Raw genomic sequence first — 21,321 nt, 5'->3', positions numbered from 1 at the left:
ATTATTCCTATTCGTAGGCGTAACGATATTGCAAATACCCCTCAGTTCAAAGTGTGTTCGTTTTTTTCTGGTGTGTAAACGCTGCATTGACTTGCACTTTTCAGATGATATGATCCTTTAACTCTTTGTTCAAATATTATCCCTTTTTTGTGTGTCTTGATTCATAGGCTGAATTGTTTTGTTATGATTAACTGGCGTAATTATTTTCGAACACCAGCTCTGCGGAAATTACCCACTACACCCAAAGAATAATGATTAACTCCATATCTCCAAACTATATTTTAGCAATGAAATTAGGGATATGTTAAGGTCATGCTGTTTAATGTGAAAAAATATAAATGAGACATCCTTAAAAGATAGTGAAATTAGTGAGGCTTTTTGTATTTGAGTTAATTCTGGTTCAAATATAAGCTTCGAACTGGTACATTGCTTGTGTACAATCTTTAGGATGCTGTATTTCAATTTCTTCCTAATTCAAAAGATATTCGTCTATATGAAAGCGCAAAATTATATGTAGAAAAAAAAAGAATAAAGAAGGAAGGGGGAAAAAGATGTGATCAAATATGTCGCAGTTTTAGTGTGTAAACACTACATTGTTCCGCGATGTCAAAGCGAGAAGTTCAGTTAATAAGTTATGTACATACACAGCAAACCAAGCCTGAATTACGACTGAATGTCAGCTGACTCGAAGCGCGTTCACACTGAGTAAAACATTAAGGTTTGTTTAGCGTTCCTTTTTACGCAATCAGCGACAGCAGTGATACTACGGTGGCCATACAGCACACATCAAGATAGCTTCACTGCATTCCACCACGTAGCCTGCTGCTGGAGTGGAGATCGCGAGAACCCTATATTCAGCTTCGATAAAAACTGAAGTGAAATGGAACGATGCCGGATCCGTTCCAATTTTGTTGTGTGAACCCGCTTTTACACGCTTCACGGAAAACTTCCGGAAAGCAGTGGAGTCAAATTTCCCTCGTAAGTTATACTTAGGCCAGTGTGTTAAGACGTCACCGTGAAACCACGCGGCTATAGGAATGGCACCGATGAATACAAATCAAACTTTACGCCTAAAAATTATAAATGGGGGAATAATGCACGTGTTTCATTCATTCTGAGTCACGTTTGGTTTCGCAGTGGACGTCAGCTTTTACCCACGAAGTTGGAAGACCTGCTCAGACCTGCTCAGCACAGTGTCGAGATCTTGGCATCACGTAGAGCATCTTTGGAGAAAGATTAAAGGACATTGCTGTGAAAAAGAACGCCATTCCTCCAGCGTTTTACCGATTGTTCACACCCCTTGAACATTACAGTGCTAATGAACACTCCGGTGGTGTAAAATTAAGTAATTTTTTGTCTTTATAAACGCCTAGAAGAACGTGTGAGCCAGTTTTATCGACTTTTCACAGAGACTGCAACGAACTGAGCGTGTTGGCCGACCAGGTGGTTGGTCCAGCGGGAACCTAAAGAGAAAAAAAACGCACTGTTGAAGTGAATGTTTCTAACGCCAAGGCGGTTGTTCCGTTGTAAACTTCTAAAGTGAGGAACTGTTTTAATCTGAGGAAAAAAACATGCTGCTGTCTTGGCACCATACGTTCTTGGTCTCGCTACTTGTGCTGGGTTCTTCTTTGGCCTATCCTCTAGAAGAAAACGACCAGGGAGATGACGCAGTCAAGAGATTCGACGAGTAAGTCGCCTTGGTATTTAGGAAATAGTCCTTTTTGTTTAGGCATTTCATATATTGTTATACAGTACATACTCGTCATTTAATATCCACATATGTTTGGGTTTTCGTGGCAGTTACTGCATGATCTTCGCTTTGCATTTATTTTTCTGTCGAAACACCAAAAGTGAATAATATGCATGTATAAGAATTACATTGAGTTGAGTGTGTGGCACATATCAGTTGTTATGAACACTTACAGATATAAATGTTAACATTCTGTTTTGACAATATCTTGTTTGTGCTGATGGTTAAATATCTTACGTTGAAGTGATTCCGTGTTTTGATATCGTTTATCCGCGCGGCTTTGCAGGCAATATGCTCCATTAACAATTTAGAAGTAATGCAATCCAGTGAATGAACTTGCTGTTTATTGTTAATATTTGGTGGCCTTACGTATATGTTGATATAAATAGAGTACTGTACATGCCTGCACTTTTTGTTTGGTCAGTGTACTTACACTGCTTCCCCCCTCCCCCAAAACCACAAACTAACAAAAAAGCGGTTAGATAACGTCTTTAATATACCAACGATATAGGACAAAGCACCCCTCACCAGAATGTACCCGGTACTACCTACAAATGAACATGTACGCTGATTGTCTCATACTGGGGGGCTAATTTCCAACGTTCCTGTGACTTCATTTAGTCGACCTCTAAATGACGTCATAAAAACGTCGATATTTAGTCGATCGACGTCTATCTTCTTAATGTCCCGTCTTTATGTGTCCTGATATGCACCATTTATCAATGATCTTTAATATGGAACATTTAGGAAATTATCACTCAATGAATGTGCGAAATATCTAAGTGTGAAGTCGTGCTAAATCCGGACTTGAATCACTAATGAAAGACTTCAGGAAACTATGGGGGTAGCGTGTGACGTCATAGGCCGTGAAGTCATGGCTCTTCGACACTGGCCAACAAGAAGGGTCGAGAAATAACTTGCAACCCTAGGGGAAAGGTTGAGATGAATGTCTACCAATACTTCATGGCCCAGCCAACGACAACTCATCCAATTATGTCAGAAAGGGTCCGTTGTTGATATGCCTTTATAACGTAGCTGCGCAAATAAATCTTATACAGTAAGACCCAAAAATGGTCAGATTACCAATAAACCATTTTTCCCCTGCTCTGATCCGCTACAGTGACAAAGCATTCCTTGTATCGACGTCGTCAACAAAAAGCGACCAATCTAAGACGCAAGTGACACACGCTCGCCAATCAAAAATTTCACACTTTGACATAATTATACAGACCTGTCATCTCTCCCGATTTCGTCGAGAGACTTTCTAACGTAAACATATAAGATTTAATTAGATAAATTTTGCAGCTTTAATAAACGAGAGGAATGATGTGTTTAACTGGGCTGGTTTACAGCTACAAAACCCCTTTTCCAGCCGTATCTTGTACAGTCAAACGTAACGTTTGGCTTTCATTGCCACGGCTACAAGAGTTGGAGCATGGGCTGGAGGGGGGCTGAGGGAAAGAGGTAGTTTAAGCTTGGACATAATACCGATTCGTCATTTTGTTCATGGTATATGGGAAGGGCCACGGCGGCTGTGATTTAGGGAAGTGCATAGACTTACCATTCTGGCAATTGTTTCGTCATTGACTTATAATGTTGTGATTCCGGAGGGCGACAGCAGTCATTTTACCTGTTTCCCTACACCATATGGCATGGAGAGGAGACGGGGATGACGCACAGGTGATATTGTTTCGCACCTATTAAGACACACATACATAAGAAACACCTATTCGCGTTTGCAATCAACTTGGACCGATCCTCCTTGGTTTTTAAACCAATTCCCGTGCGACACGTCTGGTCACGCAGATTTGGTTAGCAGCATATATTATATTTAGGGTCGACCTAACTTTGCTATGAACGCGCCTCAACAGACACACTTGATAAAGATAGCACATGTAATTAACAAAGAAGACCAAAGCAACGATAGGTTGGTTCAATGATGAAAACTGAGCATACTGATCTCATATGCAGCAGTGTGAATCTATTGCACTAATAAGTTTGACATTACGAATTCTGAATTCGCTCTTGTTCTTCAAAACAAGTTAATACAAGTATAATCAGTTTGGCATTTAGGTCCTTCCTTGCGATGTCTCCTTTTATCTTAACAGAAATTAGTAAAGACTGTGTACTTATAATATCAGTTCTCGTATCAACGCACTTTTGAGAAGACAATGCATCTAACTTCTCACCCGGCTGTCGTCAGCCATTTTTGTTCCAAAACTATTGGAAGGCGAATTTAAATAATGTTTACCTTTAAAAGATGTGATTTTGGGTTCAGTTGGTACGGCGAAGTTGTTTGTTTAAAAAAATCTAGCCCCACGTGTAAGCTAAAAAGTCAGGTTGATATTCCCGACCTTTGAAGGGGTGAGTATTATGCTCATAAGTATTCAATATTTCCACCTAGAGAAATGACTAAGTCAGTGGTCTTTTGCTAAGTCGCACGTATTCTTGAAATTATCACCCTCATGGAATTCAATAAGAAGGTAATACCACTGTGAAATTGGACATGTTTGTGAACCGTGCTGCAGACAAGCGGCTAATGATTGTCACTCCAACGCTTTGGTGAGCTTTAATTTCGAACCCGATTGACAAATGACAGAGCGAAGGAAATTGTTAGTTCGATTGCTTGATTGATACTTCTAATAACCTGTCGCCAGAGGACTTGCTTGTAGGGCTGCACGTCTGTTTGCTTGTTAGGGGTATTTATATGGGGGGGGAGAGGTATTACTCTGGTTTTTACCTGCGGCTCAGCCAAGCAGGTCTTTAATCTATGTCTCCTTCTTCTGAGTTTTTGCAGATGACCACTTTCCCCCTTATGTTCCATTAGATCTGGATCCTAAATTCTTGTTCAGGTATTGTTCACATCTTGATAAATCTCACAGATATACTCTGTGCTGGACCTTAACATCATTCTCAGGTGAGAGTGGTATTTTCTGCTAAGAGCGTATTAGACAATGGCTAGTTACTTTGGTTAACTAGTGGAGTGTTTAAGACGTGAACCGGTTTGAGTAAACGCATCCCAAAAGACTGCAAAGGGAAGCAAGTTTCGGGGTGGGAGGAGGGGCGTGATGTGCTTCCCCCTTCTCATGGTTTGTCGTTTATCTCTTGGCATTGTTAAAGAAGTAATTTGCACATCAGCCTGGTAACCATCTGTCTTTTGTATTGTCACGTTCTCTTTTTATTGGAAGTAATCTGTAATGTTACATCTATCAGACAAATGGTCTTTGAGGACTAAATAAAATATGTCAGTCCGCCTTACTGTTACCGTTATAAGTCATGAAACAATAAGATTCCACTTCCTCCTGGAATCGTACCGCATCCACTATTAGCTTTACATCAAAGCTACGCCTGATTGACATCTCTTCTGAAAATAGCATATCGCTTAGTAAAAGCAGAAGAAAGTCAAGAAAAGGCAGAATTGTCTTCAAACACTTGGAAGATCGTCCGAGGTTACGGTTTGTTTGCAGACGAGATTTTTCCACTCAGATTACTCGTGAGCATCGCGGATTTTCCTCTCTGTTGCAAATGAATGCCGAAAGCGTCTCTGTCAATATGCGATCATACGAGGGGTGAAACAAGGTCAGCATTTTATTGACCACGCACTTAAACAGAACTTTTGTCATTTACAACCTGCTTGCGATGCGTTTTATTAGAAATTAACAGAAGATATTGACGTGTCTTTATCATCCATGTGTAATTTAGCGTTCCTTTATACGTTATTGCAGTGCCAATGGAGAATGGCAAATTCAACTTGCAAAACGGCCGTATGATATAACGTGCCAAAAACGCTGCTAGATGGCACGATTTTTACAGCTGTCATTGTGCTCTGTTTAAGAGGATGACACGGCAAATGTGGCATATTGGGTGCTTTGATATGGGGAAAGATCGTGCATCTGTCCAGATGTCATCCTGAGATAGCTCAGTTTCGATCGAAAGCTAGAACATCCTGTAATTAATTTAAGAAGCAATGACAGGGTACAAACCGATTACCGTTGAAAACTAAAAGCTCGATTGGTTTTTACTAGTCTAGCACGTAGACTTCTGGTTTCTGAGGCGTTTTTAAGCTCATTATTTCCTGTAAATGTCACGAAGAGATGTGCGTTTTACTTCCATTTTGTGGTTTAAAACTAAAATGAGATGAATCTCAATCTGTATTTCTGTAGTTTTCCGTCTTCCTCCTTTTCTGTTTTTTTCCTTCCTTACATGTATTGTTCTTTCTTTTTTAATGGCATTTTTTTCGAAAACGAACCTCAGATATCTGAACTCGGTGTTTTTGAATCTTGTTAGAATTTGCGGGCAACCGCGAGAATCTGGTAAACACGTTGTGGCCCGAAACGCTTTAAATCGCTTAGACAAATGATAAATATTGTCGGATGCGAGCGACCCGTACAGATGGTAGGTAAGTAAAGTCGACTAAGCGATGCCAGCCGGCTATAAAATCAAAGTGAAGGCTTTGACTTGAAATTTCACAGTCCGGTGGTTTGCTGAATGCAATGGGCGTGTCATACGTGATGTGGTCAGATTCATGTTCCTCAGTCAGCGCCCCTTGTCCAAAGGAAAATAAAAATAGAAAAAAAGAATTATCCTACTACGTTTCATCTTATAAATTATAAATTGTTTGATTATTATTATTATTATTATATTTAATAATAATAATAATAATAATAATAATAACAATAATAATAATAATAATAATAATTAGAATTTCCGTCTCGATAGAAATTGATTGGAGCTTGTTGTTTCGTGATGATGCTGTTTTAGGCCATTAAGTATAATTTCTGCGGTGGAACGTTGTCTTGGTGAACTGCTATTTAGGCATTTATGAACGATGACATTTGCATGAGACAATCCATCAAATTTTTGTTAGTGATGTAGTGTTAATTGACAAGCATTCAAATATAAACGGTTTTCATGTGTTACTGATGGGTATAATAATATAATATAACGATTACAGGTTGACGAGGAGTGAATAACGAGTTGCTAAATCTCTGTTCTCAACTCGCTGATTACTCTTTATCCCATACTGGACCACAATATCCATCGGTGAAGAAAATGAATAAAACTAAGTACATATCGGAGCAGTTATACAAACCTGCAATGGTGACAGTAAGGATAATCTCTACCAGCTTTTCAGTTTCCCCAAATTAATTTCTCATTCTTGGTCTTTATTTTCACACAATCCACAAAAGTTAGGACCAAAATTTTGGTCTGAATTTGTTAAAACTGGCTCCTACACGTATTCCAAACACATCCTCTGTATATTCGGTGTGTGTGTGTGTGGATGGCGGGTCCCTGGGGGAGGGTTACGGGGAGGGGGTCATCTACATATAATGAGAAACTTGTCAGAACCCGTGTTTCCCTACATATTATAACGAAATTTTCCTCGTCTAATGTATTATATATGCCGTGTGAAACAACGCAACTTTTTTTTTTTAATCTTTTTGTTACCCCCTCCTCTGGTATGTGTGCCAAAGCCTCACTCAAGCGCGCCAATCAGGAAATTACTTCCCAAGCTGCATGTTTGCCAGTGGTGGTTGAAACACAGAAAATATATATATATATCACGCTAATTGCACGTACATTTGGGGGGTCTTATTGCCTTGCAGTAAGGTCCGCCAGAGCGCTGCAGGTAATTGTGTGTGTTGGTTGGGGAAATATACTGTGGTAGCTCAAACAATTCCCCCAGTAGGAAGTTAAACGCTTGCAAAGACCACATAGCACGTTGTGTCCAAACCAATTCAAAACCAATCAAAAAGCAAAGGGGTTATTGACTTTGTATGCTTGGTGACTACGGACTAATGGAATAACCGTTTAGAAACAAAACGAATGCAGTTGTGGGTTCACCACCAGGCATATATATTATTTGCTGCAAGACAGCACCTGTGGCCAACATGTTCAGGAATTGTTGCGAGGTTGTTTGAATGACGGCCACCCATGCTGCTTCAGCTCTTATTTCATCCACACGATTTAGAAATTTATTCGTTTTTGTCTGGGATTAGAATGGATTAATTATCGTCTGTCTATCTGCCCGATCACTCCTCAGTCCTCGTAACCATTCGTCCGTCTGTCTGTTTGTCCATCTTCATGCCCGCTTATCTGCACGTCAGTCCGTCTGTTTGTCTGTCCGTCCGTCTGACTGCTTTTCACTCGTTTTCTCGCTAAACTGTAGGTAAAACTAATGCAATAGGCCCTTTATGTAGACATACGTTCATCTGTTTGGTTAACTGTTATAAGATCTTTCTCTTCCCACTTTTCTATTTTATAGACGTATTTATGTCCATTGGGCATCTTTAACAGGCATGTTTACAAAGACACATAATTGTCTTAGTCCACACCTATTTCTTGTTAGTTCCCTTCTTCACAAGATATGTCAACAAATCTTATTTTTCCTTTCAAGATATCAGGTTCTGCGTGTGTCGCCGGGGAAACTAGGCATGAAGGTGCTCAGCGACCTGGAGCAGTATCACTCTCTAGGGGTAAGTTAACACATTTTCACTTATATCTTGAACAATTCTTTGGCCACATTCAGAACAGTGGACTTACGTAAAAGCCATTCCCTAACAGACACTGAATAGTTTCCCCGCAGGGGTCACGCAACAAGCATCAAGTGGGTCAGCCATGTTTGATGTGCGGACTAGTTAGTCCGCTGTAGTGAATGCTGCCTTTACGCATCTTTTAACCAATGAAATTTCAGACGTTTTTTTTTTTTTTATTTATTTATCCATCAATTTATTTATTCGTGCCTTGGTTTTTACTAAATAATTTCTGTATTTTAATCAAACTATTTCTTATCGAAAGTATATCGTGCCACCTTAGAAAAGACCGTGTGCCGTATGTCTTTTAGACCTATATGTGTAGAAACAATCATATTTACGAACTTAATCATCAGCTGAATTTTTTGGTGGAATTTTGAAGCTAAATTTATTCCGCCTGTTTCCTCTTTTTTGGTCAACCTAATTTACATTTTACTCAACACTAACTTTATTTGGTGCATTTTCTACTAATGCAATGGTAACAATAACCATAGAGTGGCCTTTGGGCCTAGTAGAGACTAAAGGCTTAAAATACATTTCAATACCGGTTTACGGTTTCCGGTGATCGTGCAGAGACTGATATTTCTTGATTTGTGCAGTATCAAACAGCTGTGTATTTAATCCAATAAATCTAAGAAATAAAGAATAGCTCTTTGAAGGCAAAGAAGTTGATACAAGTTTCCGGCGCTTTTGATGGAATTATACGCCCCCTTGACTGAGAGTTGTACAGAAGACACTATGCGACGTCGTCTACGTCTTCCGTAAGATTACAGCGTTATTTATAGGCGCCCTAGACTTATTGGGGCATTCCCCGCGGGATCCCCTCTTCTTCTCTCCGTGCCCAGAGTTCAGACAAGTTTACTCACTGGCTTCACCTTAAACCCTTCTGTTACTATTAACACCCAGACGCGCACGTGGGGAGAATTTCGAGGCGTGCAATTGAGCAAAGTTTGGATTATTGTTAGATCAAACACGCTTCTAATAGTTGGAAAAGGTTGGGATGTCGGGTCTTGTGTTCAACACGGCTATTACATTTCATTCTGTGATATTAACCCGTGTTAGCCCCGTGTTAGCCTTCAGCCCCGTGTTTTCATAGACAACACGAGCACGGTTCTGAAGGAAATTGGATCAGTAACAGATCTCTGCGGTGATGTCTGGAATTTCGGTTCTAAACCTTCATTACCCTCTTCTGTTTCTAACTATTTTATGCAGCCTTGATTATTTAATCTTTTAAACAAAACGCCCGGGAAATGTACGCCAGATGGAGGACCACTTAACCGGGCACTTGCTGCCGGCGTTTTGTGTTGACCTGGCTGAAGGACTCTCGTACTATCGAAATGCCTGAAGGCGCGTGCCCGAAGGTGCAACATAGGCTCTGGTCTGGTCCTGCTTTGAACACGGAGGCTTGAAACACTTTAGTTTGGACCAAAATTTGATGAATTTCTCTGCAATTTACAGATAACTGTATAATAATTTTTTTTAACAAAAGAAGAAGCCTGCTTTGTATGATAAACATCATATCAACGTCATATAAAACATGACATGTAAATTATCAACATTAAAGGGATGTCTGGTCTGAAGAGAGTGTTTTTCTCTGTCAAATCTGAAACTCTGAATCCCTAAAAGAAATGCCTTCTCTGTTGTTTAACATACAGCTACTTGGTAGTAAAGAACTACATTATTTTTTTCTAGGTATTATCAGTCAATGAATGATAATCAATATCTGTATCAATCAGCCCGTTAGTTGGTTGACCAATCTGTCAGTCGATCTGTTGATTAGTAATAGGCAATTAGCCAGTCGGTCTTTTGGTCAGTTAATCGGTCAATCGATCAGATGGTCAGTCAGACTGTCTATCAGCTGGACGGTCAGTCAGTTTGTCAGCCAACCGTCTGACAATGTATCAACCAATTTGACCGAGAACGGTTTTAATTTTCATGAAGTTTAATTCCAGATCGACTTCTGGGGTGAGCCTCTTGGGAACAAGTCTGTGGACATTTGTGTGCCCCCGGGTTCCATCCCAGTGGTGGAGAAACTCCTGAACGACACCAGTTCTCCCTATGAAGTACTCATACAGAATGTGCAGAGGTAAGCCACCCTGAGTTTCACAGAGTACTAGACTCTCATCTCAGAGAGCCACGGTGGGTTGAGCAGATCATGCAAGAAAACGTAGAGGTGTGTTCAGAACTGGGATACTTTAGACCGAAAATCGGGCCAAGTAGCAACCAAACGGCCAGTTTACAACCAAGCCTCGTTGCACCACCGAAGAATAATTCTAATTGGCTTGTATATTTTGTCCGATTTTCGGTCAAAGTGGTCTTTGTCTGAACTCAAGGCAAGCGCGTATATTTATAAGGGCATTTGTGTGTAATTGTATATGTGTGCATTTGGCATAGTTTAGAAATGATTAAAATGCCTACGAGTGCTTGTGTAAGATTATTCCTGTAATTCGCTTTATTCGCAAATGATGTGCAAAGTGTGTAGGAAAAATATTTATTTGAAATATACCCAGGTTGGCAATTCAATATTGTATTACTGCTCGTGGCAAACGTTTCATGTTTTAAATGTCAGTCGTATAAACAATTTGTAGACGATATCTGTTTTTCCTCGAATCAATGTTCATCAATTCCTGCCAACGTAAATGTGATCTAAAAAAGAATGTCACACACTAGAGAACGAACGTTACACAAAGGAGTGAAAGAAACAGAGGTGACCTCCAGTTTTTAACTACGCCCTTCTCACTTAATTGAAAAATGAGACTCCTTCTTCAGGTTCCGTTTAATACAAAAGCTGTCCTATATTTCTCTCAACTTCAAAGCAAAAAAACAAACGTAGCAGAATCCATAACAATAACGACTTTGACAGCTTAGAAAATATCACGATCTTTAGCCTAGAAAAGAATCAAGTTTCTCCCAACAGAACAAAAGGTGTCGTGACATTATAAAACAGCAGACAACGGTAAGTGTCTGTCTATTTGCAAAAAATACAATATAAATAAATGAATAGTTAAATAAATAAATAAAATGTTAAATAAACAAATGAAAGCTACAGTTAAGTAAAATGTCGTTATGTTCCATAAATATAAATCTTTTCCTTCTTCCTCACATTGCTGACTGAAATCACTGTTGCTGACTGAAATATTTTCATCCTCTTTAACAGAATCGATTTCGACGCCAAGATGTCTTTTATAAAATGCATTTTGTTTTGCATGAACACTTGGCCAATAAAAATTAACTGGACATATTCGGGAGATAAATAGTGTCTTCATAAAAAACGACCATCGCCATAACGGGAAAGCAATAAATACAATGCAGTCGGCGGATATAGAAATTAATAAACGTGGGTAGAAAATGCCTTTTCGTCTCCACCCACTTTTTGCATTCATACACACTTATTGATAATGGCATTTGTAAAATGACTTGTAATGAAAAGGATAAAGAAGTGCGCGTACTGTATGCTGTATATGTGTCCGCTCAGACGTAGATTCAGAGCCGGATCGATTTAGGTCGAGATTAAGTCAACAGGTATGCAATTACCAGTAATTTCCTTTGGAGATTCGAAGCTCTGTGGTTTACTTTGCACAATAATTGAATGATTCACGATTTTTTCAAGTAGGAGGGGGTTGTTTTTATTTGAATCGTCTTTTGGTCCGTTTTAGACCTAAACTGGTCAGGATTTATATCTGTGTCTACACTCACCTTGTCCCGGAATCTTGATCAACAAAAGGCAGCGGAAAGCCACATTTGGATTTTGAAGTAAAAGTGACGCGTTTCACAAGAAATTGCGGTTATTGCTAAAGACGATGCTATGTTAGGAGGAATTCTCTTTGATATACAAGCCACTAAATTTAGGTGGAGTCTCGATAAATCTTTAGCAACTAAATGTGCACGGTAATCAGTGAAAAAAATGTCTTCAGTCAAGTAGCAATGATATGAAATGCACTTTTCACGCATGAATATATCATTTCATTTTTTATTTCATTGATTTAGTCATTTGGTGCCAGTGAATTTTACAAGAGATTATGACCTTACATTTGTGCAGAAAGACATAATGGCTAAATGATTATACTAAATACATGTGTAGACCTATATTAAGTCATTTGGCATCAAGATTGCTACTAATGGTTCAGTGCCGACAATTCAAATTCAGCATTGTCTGTGGAATCGTTGTTTGTAAACGGCGATGTAAGACACTATATCCAACCTTTAAAAACATCGTTCTATTGCCAACTTCAAAACACCAAACGGACATTTCAGCATTCATTATATCTGTGTTATTTTCAGGCATTGAAGAATTAATATTGTTCTTAAACTTTATCTTTTAACATTTTGCCAACAGGTGCCAATACAACCCGGCGCAGGTTCTATTAACCCCTGACCTTAGTCTTGTTTTCATTTTCAATCCAAAACCATCTTGTTTTCTCAAATAATTATCTTTGGTTGTTACACTGAACTTACTATGTCTGAAAAAATTTGAAGTGACGATTGCGAGTGACAGTGAAATAAAGCAATGCATGACTCACGCGAAGAGCAGTGATGATAGCGTAAGTGTGGCCTCGATTTCAAAAAATCACTTGAAAAATTATAAAATACATCAGTTGTTGTGATGCGTACCGGTGTAACCTTGACGTCATTGCTTGCTAACTAGGATTTTCAGGGCGAAGAACCGCTCTTTAATATTGGCAATCTACGCCCTGCGTGGCAACTCTTAAATCATGCTTTTTGATATATCATTTAGTAACACTTCTTCTTCTACTCTTTCTTCTTCGTATTATTATTAAACATTATTTGTACGCCCATCCCCTTACCTCCACCCAACGCCCCAGAAGCAAATAACACAAAACGACAAAGACAAGCTGTTATTAAGTAGTAAAAATAGTAAACTTGTAAAAGACAATGTACAAATAATGATAAGAAAGTAAATAAATGAATAAATAGAATAATAACAAATAATCAAAAAATAAATAACTAAAATGAAACAAAAATGTCCAAAGCATACATGCAAAAAGACCGTTTTGTTGTCTTTTAGCCTCATAGATCGGGAAGCGGCGGAGAACGATGCGGTAGACGACAGAAAACGACGAGCGACTGCAGATGGGTCGAGAGTGAATACTGCTGACAAGTATCTTCGGTATGGGGAGGTAAGTACTGCCGCCTTTCATAAGGTGCACTGATTAGAAAGTTAAGATGAAAATTAGAGGGCTGTCACTGGTTCCTTGAATGTTTTAAAAGAAAAAGAAAAGGAAGGGAAACTGGTGTAATGCCGTGCCACAAGTTATCCCGTGTTCTATCATTTGGAATGTTATTTAAAAGAGAAATGCGTTATTTGGTTATGACAAAGTGGTTTCTTTAAACTAAAGTTAATCGTGGACTTATCGATAAAAAATAAAGACCATGGCACAGATTGTGTATAACGTGTTTCAGGGATCAATTATATACCCCTCTGTTGGCATCTGTAGCACAAACTGGAATTAAAAGAAAAAATGTCATACATATTTTCAAATGAGTTATTCCATTTTCACTGTCACCCTGTATAATATGGCATTTGTAATTCGTTTGAGGAAAAACTATTGTCTTCGTTTACAGATTAACGACTGGCTTCAAAACGTGGCCAATCTCTACCCTCATCTTGCCAAGCTGATTACCATTGGTGCGTCATACGAGCTTCGGCCAATGAAGGTCCTCAAGGTAATATCTATTGGGCATGATATTATGGTTCTAATGCGATGTTTAACTGCCCATCACGTGATTATATGCAACCCACTTGACAGTTCTGAGTAAAATTTCTTCATGGATCCATCTCCTATGCCAATAATTAGTTACCGAAAGGCAAAAAATATCATTTGTTCAACGGCAATTTTGCGGGGAAAAACAGAACAAATCATATCAGTAAACAATTAACTTTGATAAAACCGCCATTTTATTTACAACATTTATGCCTTCGTTTTATCATCATACTCAGACTATAGTTTTGTATGCTTTTCTTACTTACTGCAGCTGGGCAAACCCAAGGCTCACACACCCTACAAACCTTCAATCTGGATAGATGCGGGAATCCACGGGCGGGAATGGATTGGGCCATCAACCGTGCTTTACATCATTCACCAGGTACGTCCGCGTCATCAGTTTTGCACATGCTTTGCTTACGTCACAGAAATTGTTGTGTACGTCATAAAGTGATTAACTTCTAAACGTTCCTTTCTCACAGATTTGAGCAGTATTTCAGATAATATTTTTTAGACAGATCAAGTGTAAGACACTTTCAATGTACAAATTTACGGCAATTGATCTTGACACAGAAATAGAAATGTTCACCGCAGTCGTTCACTTACTCGCTGTAATTGAACCTCGTTTCTTTGACCGGATTTCCATACTTAGATCGATCTAACAGGATCGATCCATCTCCAAGGGGTTTCTTGCTAAATTGCTTTCAGCTTAAGCGGCTTAGACGTCTGGCACGCCTACTGAAGCTGCTAAACGATAATTAATTACCCCTAGCAGCTTCAGTAGGCTGCTTAAGTTGATAGCAATTTAGCGAGAATCCCCTTGGAGATAGAGCGATCCAAAGTTAGTACGATAGGGTCTGGGAATGGTCCCTTTAATGCAAGAAAATAGTTGAGTTTAAAAAGACCACTATGATTTACTAAGAGATAAATGCTTATATATTCCCTTTGCCATTTCAATTACATAAGTTGATATCAGAGCAAAGTCGTGACCCAATGGTAAGCTTTCTGATGGATGAATTTGATTGGTACTTCCTGCCTGTCGTCAATCCAGATGGTTATGAATATTCGCACACCCGGGTATGTACAAATATAGTTACTGACTTCTTCTTTAAGAAACTAAGGTTATTTAAAACGTAGCGGATGTAATGAATTCTCACACGTCGTCAACACAGGTGTTTATGAATACATCCATACCCAAACAGGTTTGTTTTCGATTATTAACAGTATTTGCTTAAAAACATCTGGTTCCCGCTGTACATGTAATCATTTTCAGAGTGTTGTCAATACAGATGGTTCGAAACATTGGCTTTCTATGAAAACTTTCACTTTCAGTTTCAAGACTTTGTCATCAACAGGAGCACACATCGAATTATTGAATATTACAAAAAAAAAGAAAGAAAAAAATAATCATTTATTATAAAGGTGCATTTCAGATTTCATCAGCAGCACAACTGGCATTTTCCTCACCCTTTTAAAACAAAATGTCGCTCCAGAAGCCCGAGAGCACATTTTGTCACGTGATCAAATGTCAGATTGATATGCAAAGACTGCATGTAAAATCCCCAATAACAAAGATTCATGAAAAAACTTTTGCAAGTACATGTAGGTTTATTCTAAGGTTATATTTGCATTGAGTGGTAAACTAAAACACACCTTAAGAGATTGCCAACCTTATAGACTTGCTGTTACGTAATAGAGGTCTCAAAATGGAGAATCCTCAATTGACAAAGTCAATCAATAAAAGGGGTAACAACTGTTCATTTTTGCCAAAAAATGAATTTTCCTGGGGTAAACAGCAATTTTCCCATACTTACCAATGGTTAATGAATCCATGTCTACATTCAAAGTTAGTCCCTGTTTTTTTTTTTTTTTTTTTTTTTTTTTTTTTTTTTTTTTTTTTTTTTTTGTAATAATCTCAAAGTATAGCCATCAATGGAGGTCACGGGGTCTGATTGCAAGCACCTATTTCAGATTTATTGCTACAATTGCCGTTTTTATGGTAAAAAAATATTTTATATAATTTATATTTCTATGAGTTGTTTACAATGTATTTATTGTGAAATATAATTTCATACGAAGAGTTGTTATCCCGTTTAACATATTTGAGTATTGGAAAAAACTAATCAAATCAATATTATATTTTAAAGACACACAGAAGGGTTTCTTGCTTAAACTTACTGGAAAAAGATTGATGGAATTGACTATTTTTTAGCTTGTGACAGTGATGAAATGACTAAGAACATTTAATTTTTCTAAGAACATGTTTAATGTTTTTCTCTAGATAAGTATGATTCTCTCTCTCCTCTCGCTCTCTCTCTCTCTCTCTCTCTCTCTCATTCTCTCATTCTCTCTCGAAGAGTTGTTATCCCTAACAACAGATATCGCGCCTGTGGAGAACTTGTTTGGCTGAAGTCATCTCACGGTGAAACGGGCCACCGATATTGTGATATTGTCGGTTCACGACACTTCGGTAATGTTGGCGAATGCTATTTGTTTGTTTTTTACACCACGCATTTTGGCACAGCAGGGTAATAAATTCTTGCTTGTCATCAAAACAGATGCTTACGAATGCATTCACAGCCGAGCAGATAAAATATGCGTTCCAACATTATAGCTGAGAGTAAAAATCGCTGATGTTTTGTGTTGCAGGTGTTTTATGATGCAGGCCAACATATTAATTAAATTAATTAATGAGCATGCTGTGTGTTTGTGTGTGTGTGTCATAGCGAGAGAGAGAGAGAGAGAGAGAGAGAGAGAGAGGGTCTTTTTCTGACTTTAACACGTGAGAAGAACGAGATACGACTTTGCAGATTTTATATAGGCTGTATATGAAAGGCTCGGCGTACTGCCTCTGTACTCTGTCGATACATCGCACGATGGTTCGCCGCCTTCTTTGGACTTGTAGGTGCACAGTACGTGACACCATCTCGAATTTACGCTGTAGAAAATATGCTGTGCTCCTGTTTGGGGCTTAATGAAGAACCGGAATTGAGCGTTGAAATTTGAACGCCATTTTAACCCCTTAATAGTGTAACAACAATGATAAACCGAATGGTGTTTTCTAAAACGTCTTTAACAAATTCAACACATACCTTGTGTCCCTAAATTATTTTCTCCTAAATGATGGTTGGTTGAACATATACAAGTGCCATAGGTCATTTTAGGCCGTCTCTCTTCCATTTGTTCCGTTTACATTACACACGTACACAGTACGCAAATGGACATGACAATGAATTTGAATTGAATTTGAAAATTAAGAGCATGATCATGTTAAAATCGGAGATCACCGAGAGCAATGTTCCCAACTCATTTATCAGAGAATACATTTTAACTTTAGAATGTAGAGGTCTGCCAAGAGAGAGAGAGAGGGGGAGAGAGATTGAGAGAGAGAGAGAGAGAGAGTAGAACATTCATTACAGAAATAACTTAAATATGGATACTTTGTTTTCAGGATCGCCTTTGGAGAAAGACTCGCAGCCGATACTACCGCAACTCCAACTGCATTGGAGTGGACGCCAACAGGAACTTTGACTTTTCTTGGGGAAGTAAGTAGAAATGGGTCTTTGCTCTTTGCTTGTTTCTTCGTCCGGCAATAGTGCTAGTTTTAATGCACAGACGCATGTTAAAACAACGACCGCCTGCTGAGTCGTAAGTTAAACCAGAAACTTCGGCACTTTGTTATGCTTTGTTGAAACTTATTTCCGTGTCTTTACCTTGAAATTCAATTGGAACTACACCATTAAAACATTGGCGCATTTCTGGTAAATGTCTACACTGTGTCTGAAACATGATTTACCTTGTAATTGAATGTAGCCGCCTTTAGAACTTGCTTCAAGGTGTTTCCTTGTAATAATTCCCCGAATGTAAAACCTGGTTTAAGTTTATTTAAGCTATTTTTATATCTCTGAATTTATGAATTTTTTTAAATTTAAAAACCACGTTAAAATCAGACTAAGTGTGGATTTTACTGTATTTTGGGTAAGCTGATTGTCTCTCCTTAATCTATTGGGAACAGTATAAGTACAGGTATGGCATTGTAGAAAAAGAATCTTACCTATTGTCGGCTGTAAATGTAGTTTTTATTCTTCCGTCAAGAAAACAGCGGTGTTGTTTTGCTCAAATTATAGAATACAAACGTAAAATTCTCTTATCGATTGCCATGTGAAAGGGCAACTGGCGATTATTACCTTTGCATTTTAGAGTGTGCCGACGACACGCTGTTCTCTCGCTGCTCAAGCACCGACCCGTGCGAGAACACGTACCAAGGTCCGCACGCGTTCTCCGAGGCCGAAACCAAAGCTATGGGGAAATTTATCTACCTCAGAAGAAATTTGTTCAAGTTGTATCTGTCATTCCACTCATACTCACAGCTCTGGTTGACGAATTGGGGTCATACACAGGACTCGCCACCCGATAGTAACGACATAGTAAGTATTACGTCATTTTCTCTCGGTAATGACGTGGGAAATATTGCGACGTCTTCTCCTGGCAACAGCATTTTTGGTACATGTATTACTTCACATTCTCTTTCAGCAACGCCATTGTATGCATTAAGCCTATGAAATGTGTTGTCAAGTCATCATTTTCTGTCAATCCTGAACTTTTTCTAAGTTTTAATGATATGCAGCAGGGGGATTGTAGTAAGTGAGAAATACAGAAAACATTGGTTGTATGGCATTCCAGATGTCTCTGGCTCGCTATGGTGCGGACATGCTGAAGAAGAAACATGGTACTACTTTCAAAGTCGGGTCTCCAGCATCCATATTATGTAAGTACAGACATCACTCCATCTCTTAGGCAAGGGATCAAGCTAATGTTACATGTACATTCTGAAGGCAAAGTTCAGAGTTTGTTTTAAGAGGATTCCGGTTTTATGTGGCTTAAAGCATCATGTTTTAAAACCATGCCCATCTACGTAAATGTATACGACAAAGATATATTTCAAATGAAAAAAATATCAATTAAAGCAAATATAATATCTGTATGCTTGCTGAAAGAAATTCTGTCCGTGGGTGTAACCTCCCCCCCTTCGACTGACAGACAATCTATCATTGTTTGTTTGTTGCAGATTCTGCAGCCGGAGCATCATTTGACTGGGCAAAGGGTGTCGCTAAGATCAAGTACGCCTACACCTTAGAACTGAGAGACACCGGGAGATTCGGGTTCATATTACCTCCCAACCAAATTCTGCCTGTGGGAGAGGAAGTTTGGGGAGCAGTCAAGTCAATAGCAGCCAGAATTTACCACGAAGTGCGAGACGCTAAGGACATGTTTTACACGGTCTAAACATGACGTCACTGAACGTAGTGACGTCATTCATTGAGGTGACGTCAGGCATGCGTCAGTATGTAGAGATGTATTTTAGATAATTCAAGACACAAAGCCAGTGAGAACATACACACTTTGGATGTTATTCACAGTCTGCAAATGTCTGTTCTTCGGGTATAAATGTGATTTCGTTTTCTTACCACGACGCAGTTCGAATTGCTAAGACAAACATTTTCTATTGATTGGAAACGGTAAACGTAAGGTTGTAAGTCTAAATTCGTCTGAGTTGTTACATTATTTATTGTCATTTTTCTGTCATCAGCAGTTAATATTTAGAAAATAAAGCATTGTCTTAGTGTTAGTTTATATAATTTTAGGAGTAAACTAGGTGCGGCCAGTAGTTGAAGTACATGGAGTCTTTTTAGACAATAGCATAGGCTTCGTTTTGTCTATGCCGTTAAAATACCGTTTCTCCATTTGTTTGTTGTCTCAGTTATCGTTTAGTGAATTCTCAAATATATCTTTGGAAACAGTTTTTAGCAGTACGTGTTCATTACAGAATATTTCAGTTTCAAATCTTCAATTAAAGAGGTGAGGTGTGTAGGTGAAACCGCCTCCGAAGCGTCCAAACTAGCAACATGTAAACTAGTTCTGTCAAATATTTTGTAATGCGTGAGTTTTGTCAGTGTAAGTTGCCCTATCCGGATACGCACCTCGTTTTTTCACTAATCTCTGAAACCCAGGGAGTATTCAACGCACCTCAAAGAAATCCATGGTATTTTAAAAGCAGTTACACCCATTTAAAAATACTGAGAAGATAAAGGTTAATAATTTGCGGTTTTTTAAGTTTGGTAACCTGCAGATTGAATGTGATATTTGGAAATGAAAAAAGCAAATGGCCATTTTGGTAAACTGGATAGATTATATACTTATATTTTGATTGAATGAAAAACTGCTAGACTGTTACCTCAAAGACCAAGATGAAACACAGTATGTGAAGTTTTAAGACAATTTTATGTTGTATGATATCATAGGCAGCTATGTTTATACCCAGGTACCGTTCGTGGCCCACACCACAGTATTTGCTGTCTTTCATCATTTGATTTTAATTTAGATAACCTGTGCTTTTCTCTAATTTATGCTAACTTTAAGTGAATATGTAAGCAAGTAATGCACAGCAAATAGGAATTAATTAACGAAATGCATTAACTTTGTACATTCTGAATTACTGGTGCGATGTAAAGCGTTGTTCATAATAAGTGCCAGTAAAAGATCGAAAACATCAGATATCTTACTTGTTTTCCGCCAAAATTCCACGAACGGTTCCTTTATTGATGACGTCATTCCCAATAAAGCAAGATATGTGTAAATGATATGAAGACATATTTGAACTTTACTTTCTAATGAGGGAAATTCAAGATTAACACACCTGCACGCATACAATGCGCGTTAGACCTCAATATGTTGAAAATTTTAATTTCTTGGAAATGCAACACTTTCCCTTAGATTATATGTAAAGCAACACCTCCTATGGTGATAGAATTGCACTACTGATATTAAATATTAGGAATTTTGAACTCGAAAACTTGTTTATACTCTAGATAGTGGTTGCCTCAATGCTTTTAGATAGTAAATACCTTGACGAATTGAGGATAATTAAAGTGCTAAAAATTCCAGAAAAAATAAATTTATTAATTTGCTTAGATCTAACATTCATAGGGTGTCCTTAAAGCGTTAAAATGCTTGCGGAGCCACACCAGTATTACGATAAGTGGTGTTTGGCAGCCTGTGCTTTTTCCACTGTCAAAACGACCCGACCCCCGGAGTTGAAACGTTATATGTATGGCGCATTTTCCACAGTTGGTATTTCGTGTTTTGATTCTGGAGTAGTATATTGAATTCCAAGCCGTTCTATAGCTGACCATAATTTAGTCCTTGTAAATAATCTGGCAAGTGTAAGGATAATAAATGGCTGTTAAAAATGTGCAAGCTTTCAGTGAAGGTTGTTTGTCTTCTTACTCAAGGTTAAACTACGAAATATTTTAAT

The 21,321-nt window shown here is 38.4% G+C and overlaps 1 protein-coding gene across 1 annotated transcript; it reads left to right on the top strand.

The window, feature by feature from the left end:
- The first annotated feature begins 369 nt into the window (after positions 1-369).
- LOC106180199 (carboxypeptidase B) lies at positions 370-21,270 on the top strand. The gene is made up of 11 exons (XM_013564112.3): positions 370-1,687; positions 8,148-8,226; positions 10,236-10,369; positions 13,310-13,421; positions 13,867-13,968; positions 14,278-14,388; positions 14,973-15,083; positions 17,458-17,551; positions 18,207-18,433; positions 18,690-18,774; positions 19,075-21,270. Exons 1-11 carry the CDS (start codon positions 1,572-1,574, stop codon positions 19,290-19,292), a joined length of 1,389 nt encoding a protein of 462 aa, XP_013419566.2. The 5' UTR covers positions 370-1,571; the 3' UTR covers positions 19,293-21,270.
- Positions 21,271-21,321: the final 51 nt, after the last annotated feature.

This window comes from Lingula anatina, chromosome 4 (genome assembly GCF_051362555.1).
Source record: "Lingula anatina isolate TDL-2025a chromosome 4, LinAna3.0, whole genome shotgun sequence".
NCBI lineage: Eukaryota > Metazoa > Brachiopoda > Lingulata > Lingulida > Lingulidae > Lingula > Lingula anatina.
The sequence above is the reverse complement of the archived record's forward strand: the minus strand, read 5'-3'. Positions and strand labels throughout refer to the sequence as shown.